The sequence below is a fragment of the Colias croceus genome, chromosome 7 (assembly GCF_905220415.1).
Source record: "Colias croceus chromosome 7, ilColCroc2.1".
NCBI classification, from domain to species: domain Eukaryota; kingdom Metazoa; phylum Arthropoda; class Insecta; order Lepidoptera; family Pieridae; genus Colias; species Colias croceus.
Window position 1 is genome coordinate 5,141,014 of NC_059543.1, and position 12,003 is coordinate 5,153,016.

The window sequence follows — 12,003 nt, forward strand, 5'->3', positions numbered from 1 at the left end:
ATGTTTCAGGTTCGTCAAAACGTAACTCAAATTGTACTACATCAAAATGTAGTTTCAATCAATGCTGTGACTGTGGTAGATAGCAACAATGCTGCAGTTCCACTGCAGGTGCCTAACCCTTTCACAACAGACGGTTATTACGAAATCTTAAAGATTAACTTTGCATCGACCGTTATACCTGGTAAATACTTCATAACTGTGAACTATAACGGACGTATAAACGAAAATCCACATGATAGAGGATTCTACAAAGGATATTACTACTATGGCACTGAGAAGCGGTGAGTTCGGGTTTGTTCAAGTATTCATGTAGTACTTACTCGTAAAATAATAATGTTATGGTTTACAATAAATGCATACTTAAGATTTGATATTTCATGTATCTTTTATTAAGGAGTAAAATATGATGGAAAATAAATTTTCTGTATTTCTTCTTATTAAAGTTGACATTTGTTATAAATCATAGCAAAATTATTTCTCTCTTTCTCTAGAAGAGTTTGAGCATTAAGGTAGAAAACTTTGCGTACTCTTCTAAAGCACCAGTTTTTTTTAGTTTGCTCAGGGTTGAACACGACAGCATATTTTTCTTGTTGTATAAACTGCTGAAACACAATAATATGAGAACAATGTAATATTTTTTCAGTTACTACGCTACAACACAATTCCAGCCTTATCACGCCAGGAAAGCCTTCCCCTGTTTCGATGAGCCCCAATTCAAAAGTCCGTATGTAATTTCAATTACAAGGGATTCATACCTTAGAGAATCATACTCGAATATGGCTATTGGAAATACTGAAGTGTAAGTATATAATGTAACTTAATTATTGGAATATTTTATTTTATTTATAAATTGTTGACTTTCACATTCACATAAATAGCATAGCTTTTGTTGTACTCAAAATTTAAATATGCGACTCGTTAAGAATAGAAATATTTTGCCTAAGCAACATTCTAAAATTTTATGAAAATATTTCAGTCTAAGCAACGGTCGTGTGCGTGAGACTTTCCTTCCTACACCTATCATCTCTGCCTATCTGATCGCTTTCCACGTCAGTGATTTCGTTCCCACTAACAACAGTGGAACAGCCGCCAAACCGTTCCAAGTTATCTCCCGTGAAGGAGTTACAGATCAGCATGGCTATGCCGCTGACGTTGGTTTCAAGATCACTGAGGTGATGGAGGATTATTTTAACATCAGCTACTATGGAATGGGACAAGGACAGCCGATGAAGAACGACCATATTGCGCTTCCTGATTTCCCATCTGGCGCTATGGAAAACTGGGGAATGGTTAACTATAGGTGGGTGTACCATATTGATAATAGTGATCTTAATGTCACAAAAAAAAAAAACATTAACATGAAATGTAGTGTTAGAAATAAATAATACGAAGAAAATAACTTTAGCATTTTAGGATTAAGATATACCTGCTTTTATGAGAAAGTCGCTGAAGCTAATTACCTTTTGTTATTAACAGGGAGGCTTATCTGCTGTATGATCCTCAAAATACAAATGTTCTGGACAAACTATTTGTCGCTTCTATTATTGCTCATGAGATGGCACACAAGTGGTTCGGAAACCTTGTCACCTGTTTCTGGTGGAGTAATTTGTGGTTAAATGAATCTTTTGCCAGTTTCTTTGAATACTTCAGTGCCCATGAGGTAAATATACATGTTTTAAAACATTATATTCAATTAAAAGAAGAAGAAATGACATTAGTATTAATAATATTAATGCTAAAATGATAATAATGATGTCTATTTTAATGTTTTTCTTTATTTGATAATTTAAAATTATATATTTAATTTACAGGCGGATAAATGGCTTGAGTTGGACGATCGCTTTATCCTTGCTAGAGTGCAAAGTGCTCTGAATGGAGATGCGAGTCCATCTATTATGCCCATGAATTGGTCTGTTGTTGCTGACAACCCTTCAATCACTGCTCATTTCGGAACTAGCAGCTATGCTAAAGGTGCTTCTGTATTGAGAATGTTGGAACACTTCGTAACACCAACTGTATTTAGAAATGCATTGAGATACTACTTAAGAGATAAGTAAGTAAGGTTTTAATAAACTATTTTTAAAAGGGTATTTGTTATAAAATGTCTTTATTACGATATTAGTCGAATTTCCCAAGCTAGTCAGTGGTGGATACTTTACTCCTGAGATTAATTGAAATTGAAAAATCATTTTTATGTTTTTCTAGCGCCTATGGAATCGCTTACCCTGAAGATATGTACAAGGCATTCAGACAGGCCGTTTCTGAAGATCCTACATTCGCAGTGGCTTACCCAAATATTGATATTGGTAATGTGTTTGACAACTGGGTGCAAAATCCAGGCTCCCCAGTAGTAACTGCTGATGTCAATATGACGACTGGTCTTATTACTCTGACTCAGGTTGGTTTTGCTGCTCTTACAAATTGTTGAGTAGTAACAGATTCGTTAATTTGAAGTTATGTTTAAAATTTGAACATTGTAAATGTTAATAACTTTTTTTTGTTCTTTGGTCCATAAACACTGATAATATGAACTTGAGCCATTTTTGAATTCCTAAAATATTTTCCAGCAAAGATTCCAATTGAGTGGAACACCACCCAATCATATTTGGCAAATCCCTATTTCCTGGACACATGGAGGAAGTCCTAACTTTAACAATACGAGACCCACCTACGTTCTAACGGGCAGAACTGGAACCCTTCAGAAACCAGCCGGCCATGGATGGGTTGTTCTTAACATTGCTCAATCAGGTACATCTGCTAATATATTTTATATTACTTAATACTTAATTACCATGATGTATCAGAACTAAACTAAAACGTGGTATTTCTTCTAATTAATATGCTTTGTTTGTAATTTAGCAGAACTATTTAAAGTTTGATATTAAAAATGCTTTCAGGTCTTTACCGAGTCAACTATGATGATCATAACTGGGAGATGATTGCCTCTCAGTTACGCAGTAATAAAGATGTAATTCATAAGCTCAGTAGGTCTCAAGTAAGTTATCATTAATGTATATCTCTATTTTATCGATTAAATAGTTTTAATTAAAAATTAATTTCTATGTAATAAAAAAAAAAAAACACTAATAATCATATTATAATATGAAACACAAAGCATGAAAACTGTATTCACCAATCAATTTTTTTTACAAAAAATTAAAAAATTATCAAAGTGTTTAATAACATTTTTATGCTATGGATTGTGAAACAACATTGATTGTGTTCGAACAGAAACGATATAAAATAAATTGTATTTTTTTAAGATTGTCAACGATGTCTTGTACTTCGTTAGAGCTGGACAAATAAGAATCCCTCGTGCATTTGATGTCCTATCATTCTTGAAAACGGAGACAGATTATTATGTATGGAACGGAGCTATAACTCAACTGGAGTGGGTTCATAGAAGATTGAAACATTTGCCTACTGTTTATGCGGAATTTACTGTGAGTTATTCAGAGATTTATAAAATACACACTATCTACGTTACACATTTCTAATCATACACAGATCGTAGTAAGAATTTTAGGCTGAAAAAATAAAAATTTTCTAGCCGTACTTGAACATTTCGAAATTGTACTGTTTTAATTCAGATAATATAATTTTTTATATACATATATATTTTTTGTTTACGATAAGCTTGATGATTGCAGGATTACTTATTGGATCTAATAGAGGCTGCTGTCGAACATTCCGGTTACGAAGAGGGCGCTAACGATTCAGCTTCTGAGATCCAACAAAGAATGCAAATAATGAACTTCGCTTGCTCTCTTGGACATCGTGGTTGTATTGAGGACAGTTTGACAAAATGGAGGAGATTCCGAGATGAAAATATAGCGTGAGTTTTTTTAATAGCAATGTCATATACCTTAATTGCAACTGTAGTGACGACATGATATTTTCTTATATTTTTTAATTTAAAGCAAGAATAAAGAATCAATATCTGATTATATACTAGTTGATTATGAGTATAAAGCACTTGTGCTCAAACATTGAGAAATACTTATTATGGCTATGTATTTGAAGGTTTGTGTTGTATTAACCATTTGGTTATATTTCAGAATTCCAGTGAACGCTCGCCGATACGTGTACTGTGTTGGTGTCCGCGAAGGAAATATCACAGATTTCAACTTTTTATTCAACAAATACAATACTTCCGAAAACGCGGCAGATATGTTCGTTATGTTGCGCGGTTTGCCTTGCACCAAAGTTCAAACGGCAGTAAGAGAGTAAGTTTTTTTTGTATCCTTAGGTATTTTAGTTTTCTCTTGTATCCTTTATCCTCAAATGTCATAGACGGTCCGGAGCCTGGATTCTGGACAACAAGAAAAATACAGCCTACTACTTATGCAAATAACACAAAAGAAACGCTGTTCAATTCTTCTATTTTGGATCGCGTCGCAATTCGCTAACAGTGTTTGCTCTTCTCACATCTCAAATGCTAAAGAACAGCATTTATTGTCTTGTCATGGAATTTGTAGGCATTTTTAAGTCCTGCGTTATTTATCTAACTGTTGCGTAGTTACGCATACGTTGTATGTCTTAGATATTATTATGCAGTACCTACTACAAGTTTAAGTTATGTTTGATGATGTTTGATGTCCTTCACTTCTAAAATCAACTAATAGCGTATATTTTGCAGGTTCTTGTACCAGTCCATGTACAGTGATAAGATCAGAATCCACGACAGAAATAATGCTTTCTCGGTAGCTTTGCAAGGGAACGATGAGAACTTAGAAACTGTAATGGACTTCCTTTTCCAGAACTATGCTGCGATTAGAACAAAGTAAGTTGCAGGGAATTATAAAAGAAATACGAGCACTTAGTTTAATTTTTTACTGACTGGTTGCGACCGTTTTAAATCATTAGATATCGTTAAAGGTTTCAAATTAGATCGTTAAATTCTCTTCATGATCTGGATAATCTGATCAGTTTTAAGCATTAATTTTAGTTTTACGCCAAATGTTATACTTAACTATTTTTTTATTTTTCAGCTACGGCGGCGATGTGAGACTAACAAATGCTATCACAGCATTGTCAACATACTTAACCGACTTCCAAGATATAGTGAAGGTAAATTTTTTAACGGGTTTCAAATTTGTTATATCATAGTCCAATCGGGGACAAGTCCAACAAAAAACAAATCTTTTTAATCTGTTAAATCCATCTTTATTTACAAGTCATGTAACTGGCCTGATTCCAATTTATTTAATGTTACTTTTTCAGTTCCAATCGTGGGTATATCAGAACCAAATCGGGCTGGGAACATCCTTCACATCTGCGGTTGGTGTGGTCACCACTAGTGTGTCCAACTTGCAATGGGGTAACAACGTCGCAACTGAAATCGTGACAGCAGTTCGAAGCCAGAATGCAGCATCTTCATTGACCACCTCGTTTTGTGTAGTAATATTGGCTTTAGCAGCTAGATTTATTTATTAATAAGTATGTTTTTACCTGACGCATAATATGTATATATAGATTACGATTCGTTGGGAATCGTTTGATAGAAGTAATGAATGTACTTAGAGTGTAATTTAATTTTGAAATGAACTTTTTTAATAATTGAGATTTTTATTTTGTATCCCGTCTTTTGTTTATTATTTTAACAACCTTATAATTAAGAAAAAAAATGACGATGAAAAAGCTTATAAAAATTAATAAATTGTGTTTTCAGTTACAAACAAAATTTCAATAATTTGGGGCGTCGTTTTACGTCATATGCTTATTACCTGCAAAAAGATTGCATTAAAAATAAAACATTTGACTCAACTGAGAAAATAAAAAAAGCATATCAAAAAAGGATCTTCTAGTGGAATAGAATATACAGTTGGTAAATAAGGAATAGAGTGTAACTCCTCGTAGAGGAATGCACATGCAATAATGTAATTAATCATTTAAAACAAAGAACACGAACTATATTAGGTACATACTTATGATTTTATATCATTATTCATTAGAGTTCTTACAGACGAACGGCAAGACGGCTGAAGTATCCTCTGCTGTTCACAACTTGCCGTTCGTCTTAAAGGGAGAAGCCACCGACAACCGAAACACAGTTTTTTAACTAGTTCGTTAGTCAGTGGATCATATTTTATACAGGGTGTCCCAAAAAGTAGTGATGAACGGAAGCTGGGAGGTTAAGGACCTAGAGGGCTATCCGAATCACCCCCATGTATGTTATGCGATTTTTCGTATTTTCGGAGTTATGACGTTTTTTTCAATTTTTCACCTATCGCCGAGTACGATGATATTTTCACTCATGGTGACGTCAATTATTACGCTAAATGCTTGATTTTTTATTGTTTGCTAAGCTGAAAGATAGGCCAATTCAGTATGGTAACATTTACTATCGTTAGATGTTTGAATGGAATAAAAAAAAGAATTAAATGCCAAGAAAGATAAAATTATCCAGTATGTTCACAACTTCAAGGGCCCGTAAAAAAATAAAATCACATAAAAAAAGTTTTCCGTTTTGCTTTTAAAAACTTGCTCTATCTATCAGGTAGCTACCCTGAAAATTTCATTTTATAATTCAGAAAGCTTCAATCGAAAAATTGAAATCTAAATGTGGTAAGTGCAAAAAATTAAGTGTATAATTATGTACTGCATGATTTTATGTCAATAAATATATTTTTATTTATTTATTAAAATCAATCGAGCAGTTTTCGTCAGACATTCGCCAAATAGTAAAATACAATTAATCATAACTTTTTGTAATTTCACTCTTTCTCGGTGCTTTCTCGAATATTGTTTATGACAGCTAGTTTTAATACTCAATTAAATACTCTATCGTTAACAGTTCTTACAAGAACTTAATGTTAATACATAATAGAGTAAATGCCCGCCGAAATATCACATCAACTGAAACCAATTTAAGTACAAGTTAGATTTTACAAGCTACATTATTTAATATTTGTTTTTATGGGGTGTCAATTTGGAGAAAACTATAAGTTATAGGTACATTACTGAAACACCTGTAACCGCACTACAACGATGGAGTATTATGAGTGACCAAAATACTCTTTTACTTTGTAATAATATAGTCTTCTTATTACCTGAACTTTTATCCTGTATTGGTTATGGAGGAAACATACTATTATATTATAGTTCAAGCATAATGAATAGATAGGTACTATTAATTATTATTATTTAATAATTCGTCCGTCCGAGTCTGTAAGTGCAGAATAAAGTATTATTAGGGTCAAGCATATTATACTTTCTTTTTACCGCTAAAGGGAATAAATAGGGAATGAAAATGTTTGTCCGTAGTTTTCTCTAGGACTAAAAGCTCAAACACAGCTTAAAACATATCAAATAACTTACAGGAACTGAACGAACGAATAGTAGTTATAAAGGGCAAAAAGATTATCTTAAATTTTGAATGGTTTGAAAAATAAATATTTATTTATTCATTATATGATGAAAGATGCTGCATTGCTGATTAAACGGATAGATGGGTACTTTTTGTCTCCATGCAAAGAGCAATGTGTTTTTAATTGCCTATCAAAAACTACGAGTGGTTAAGGTTAACATAATTTAGAAGTTTCTACTTATCATTTTTCTGTATTATTACGATCACTATCATGAATTATAGCAACGATAATTCCAATTTTATCAAATATCTTAGATCTTTTATACCTTTTATTAAGTTGTCACTGTATACCATAAATTGAATTCATTTTATCAAATACAGCCAAATTGAGGACATTTCAATAAATAGGTATGTTTCTTATTGAATTATTTTTATTAAAAGAAGCAAAAACATTTAATCATTGTCTACATCTTGAAATTTTTATTAGGATCATAACATCCACTTTTGATCCATTATTGTATACTCTTTTTTTGCGTACAAAAAAATAGCATCCAAAAGTAATAATATAATTTAAGTAGTTACATTCATTTTTTCCAGAAATGTTCTTCAAAATAGGCATAATCCTCTTGGGGATAACTTCGATAAGAGCTGAAAAATTAACACTGGGAGACATAGATGATTCAATTACGCTTACCTCTGAAGTCCTCACTAGAAATGCTGCACAGGCTTACAGACTACCAACAAATGTAATCCCTCTAGAATATGATATACATATTGACCTATACTTTGCGGAAAACAGAGACAAACCCTACAGCTACAATGGCAAAGAAAATATTATTATACAAGTAAGTATTGTTTTATATTTTTTGGTTCTATTACAGATGAGACAAAGATACTTTCTTTGTCTTTTTTGCCCATTTTCACTACTATAGCGTTTAGCTACTATTATGTATTCTGTGCTACTAGTAAATATTGATTAAGGCATTAAAAATCAGGCACTTACACCAAGTTATTTAAAATGTTGTCATTTTTGACTTTTGATATTATGTGGCCCCGTCTGTATCTACGCACCTATCTACTTTATATACTACTTTTTCGTGTATTATTACGTCAGCTACAACATAGACCAATTTTTTTCAAATCTTAAAATTGAATCTTAAATTTTTCATATCACCATTTACTTTTGCAATACGCTATTTCTCAATACACATAATAATTTCGCAATGTTTCAGGCGGTAGAGAGTAATGTCAATCAAATAGTACTACATGCTAACGTTGATATCATCAATGCTGTATCTGTTATTAGAGACGATGGAAAAATAGTAACGATGAACCCAAATCAGCCCTTTTTTGTGGAGCCACAATACCATTTCTTGAGAATAAACCTGATTGACGCATTAGAAGTTAACAGGAACTATACGTTAATGATTGACTATTCGAGTACTATGAATGAAGGGCCAATGAAAAGAGGTATATGGAGGGGATGGTATAAAGACGCTGATGGCGTTGAAAGGTCTGTTACTTGAGAAGTTCAAGACTTTCTATAATTTTGGCTTTGAATATCTTATATTATATTTATAAGAAATTTCATCGATAGTGTCTAACTTTTCTGTGCAAATATTTCAATGTAATGTTTTAATTCCCAATTGCTTTCTATTTTTCCTTTCAGGATATACGCAACAACACATTTCCAACCCTATAACGCGAGACAAGCGTTCCCCTGTTGGGATGAACCGTTGTTTAAGGCTGCATTCAAAGTACATTTATCTGCGCCTCAAAGCTACTCAAAAGTCTTCTCCAATACTGATATAGAGTCTGTAACGACGTAAGTTTTTCGTAATATAATTCGTTTGAAACAATTATTTTAATGATATTTATTGTTATTTATGGATAAACAGAAATATCAAAGTGTCAGTGGAATACAAGAAAAAAAACCTATTTTTTTTTTGCAGCGACCTGACATCTGGACGTAGTACAACAAACTTCTACACATCACCCGTAATGTCTTCGTACCTTGTAACATTCCTCGTGAGTGAATCTTTCCAAGTCATTGCTGAAGACAAATCCTTTAACCCGCCAATCAGGATAATTGGTAGATCCAACACTATGGGCCTTGCTGACCACGCTCTACATTTAGCGGTGAAAATGACTGAATTCTTTGATAGATACTTTGAAATTCCGTACTCTTCGCTTCATCCGTATCTGCTGAATGATCATATTTCCTCTCCCGATTGGGCGTCAGCTGGAACTGAAAATTGGGGTATGGTGAGCTACAGGTAATTTAACAATTTAAACTATTACAATAAAGTGTTTATATTATATTTTACAAAACATTCGCGATAGGTTTTTTAATATTAAATTCAAACATGTAAATGTTGATGAATCAGAATTCGATACCCCGTGGTCTTTCAGAAAAATATTGTGTTACATAATTGTTTTATTGTTCTTAGTTATAGGTACTAGTTATAAATAAAAAAAGACGTGTGGCACTCGGGCACTGCCGCGGTAAAGCTATTGCATAGCTTGCCTTCAAGCCACACCTCCGTGCCCGTCGCAGTGGGAGCGTGAGGTATTTCGTTACGGAATTTCTGGATTCGGTCCCCGCGCTCAAGGCCCGCGATAGAAGCTATGCAATAGCTTAAAAAAAATATATTTTCACAAAAATTTTATAAATCAAAGTGACTCAGGCTCCTAAGATAGTAAGAACTGTTTTTCAGGACCTCTACTATTGATTGCTTTTAGTACTTTAAGTTATTAGTATTTTAAGAGCCTTAACTAAGCCAAAATTGTATTAACGTTAATATTATATTTCCAGAGAGTTATACTTAGTAATAGACCCCCGTGAAACGATAATGTCTGTAGAACATTACGCAGCGACATTAGTATCTCACGAATTGGCTCATAAATGGATGGGAAACTTGATCACATGCTATTGGTGGAGTAACACTTGGATCAACGAAGGCTTTGCTAGTTACTTTGGATATATAGCAACTCATGCTGTGAGTATAGTCAAATTAATCAGATAAATTAATACGTTCCGTTAGCCAAAGATTTTATTTAAGAATTAATATTTCTGAAGATATAAAAAATGACGTTTATGTACATGTGAAGACAGATAATTGTACTAATAATTTACAATAATTTCAGGTATTCCCAGAATACGAATTGCATGAACATTTCAACTCAAGATATCTACAAAACAGTTTGTCATTTGATTCCGGCGTGTCCACGGTTCCTCTAAATCATGACGTCAATACTCCAGCCCAAGTGACCGGCCATTTTGGTACCATAAGTTATTCTAAAGGCGCTGCTTTCCTTAGAATGCTTGCGGATATGATTACACCAGAAACATTTAGGAAGGCCTGCAAATATTTCCTAACTGACAAGTTAGTATTGTTTATATTGTATGGTATGTATGGTTGGAGAAAGCAATTCAAAAAGGTTTCTGTGATATATTTTGTTTTTTGATAGAACTTCCGTCAACATAGACCAATTTTTTCAAATCTTAAAATTGAATCTTACATTTTTTTCATATCACTTATTACTTTGTTGTGTTAAGGTAACTGTTAATGTTTAAGGCGGTAGAGAGTAATGTGAACTGATATATTTTGTTTTTTGATACATTCTCCTACAATAGTTACGCATTATGTTTCGAAATGTTTAAGATTTTTTCTAAATGTTAACAATTATTATAAAATTGGCATAATTGTTAAGCTTGAAATTAAAATGTGTTTTCTACCATTTTTCAGCTTTGAATTTTTTCATGATTATAGTGCACGTAAAATTTGATATAATTGTAAATTTCAGTGCCTATCAAGCAACGGACCAGTTTGACCTCTATAATGCATTTGCAAAAGCCATACAAGAGGATGGTTCCTTTAACAACTACCAACACTTTAATTTCACCGATTTCTATCGTATCTGGGTGAATGAGGCTGGTTATCCGATCTTGAATGTCCAGGTCGACTACGCTGGTGCTGAAATTCAACTGAGTCAAGTATGTGAACCGATTTGGTATTTCCTTTTTAGTATTGTTTGTTGCTTTTTATAGTGAGGCATAACGAGATGTTGTTGTTGTTTTTGACTTAAAGATGCGTTTTTTTTCGTTTGTGTATGTTTTTATGAGTCGTGAAGTCGTCGCCGGAAGCTTCTACCTTACAAAAAAAAATGTCATTAATATTACGTTCAAGATCTCTTAAATTTTCATCGGTAATATTTTTAAGGGTATTAGTTATTTTTCGATGCATGATGCATATCATTAATTTAACATCAAATTAGTCGGGATAAGATAAAGAATTATAATCATAAGATTATCTCCACATGGCTCATAAGCCTTATATAAACAACAATGCCCTTGAATACGAAAAACAAAACTTTTACATCGTTCATTATTATATTAATTTTTGGTCTTGATTAAAATACATTATATAAAATTAGGAAAATTCTTAATAATCAATAAATTATCAATGTATTTTGTTCGATCGTAATTTTAAAAGACGAAGGCGCCAATATTCAGTCTTAATTATACTAAGAATTGGCACTTTATCATGACATAAATACAATAAAAACGCAAGTCATAATCTCTAGAATATAATGGACTTAAAGGCTCTACTATGTATTTGTTGGATAATAATAATAGCTTATAGGTAGGTACTTGTGTTAGTATAACAAGCATTTGTTAAAAGTTTAAGATT

The 12,003-nt window shown here is 32.7% G+C and overlaps 1 protein-coding gene across 1 annotated transcript in view; it reads left to right on the top strand.

The window, feature by feature from the left end:
* LOC123693221 overlaps window positions 1-12,003 on the top strand; it is a 34,909-nt gene continuing 22,906 nt past the window's right edge. The window contains exons 1-22 of the mRNA XM_045638222.1: window positions 1-281; window positions 644-799; window positions 977-1,300; window positions 1,477-1,660; window positions 1,812-2,053; window positions 2,206-2,398; window positions 2,568-2,748; window positions 2,898-2,995; window positions 3,264-3,443; window positions 3,651-3,835; window positions 4,059-4,226; window positions 4,640-4,783; window positions 4,992-5,070; window positions 5,224-5,433; window positions 5,955-6,012; window positions 7,907-8,154; window positions 8,542-8,822; window positions 8,979-9,134; window positions 9,262-9,585; window positions 10,125-10,308; window positions 10,457-10,695; window positions 11,117-11,306. Coding sequence (XP_045494178.1) covers window positions 1-281; window positions 644-799; window positions 977-1,300; window positions 1,477-1,660; window positions 1,812-2,053; window positions 2,206-2,398; window positions 2,568-2,748; window positions 2,898-2,995; window positions 3,264-3,443; window positions 3,651-3,835; window positions 4,059-4,226; window positions 4,640-4,783; window positions 4,992-5,070; window positions 5,224-5,433; window positions 5,955-6,012; window positions 7,907-8,154; window positions 8,542-8,822; window positions 8,979-9,134; window positions 9,262-9,585; window positions 10,125-10,308; window positions 10,457-10,695; window positions 11,117-11,306 — 4,305 coding nt within the window. The remainder of the gene's footprint in view (window positions 282-643; window positions 800-976; window positions 1,301-1,476; window positions 1,661-1,811; window positions 2,054-2,205; window positions 2,399-2,567; window positions 2,749-2,897; window positions 2,996-3,263; window positions 3,444-3,650; window positions 3,836-4,058; window positions 4,227-4,639; window positions 4,784-4,991; window positions 5,071-5,223; window positions 5,434-5,954; window positions 6,013-7,906; window positions 8,155-8,541; window positions 8,823-8,978; window positions 9,135-9,261; window positions 9,586-10,124; window positions 10,309-10,456; window positions 10,696-11,116; window positions 11,307-12,003) is intronic.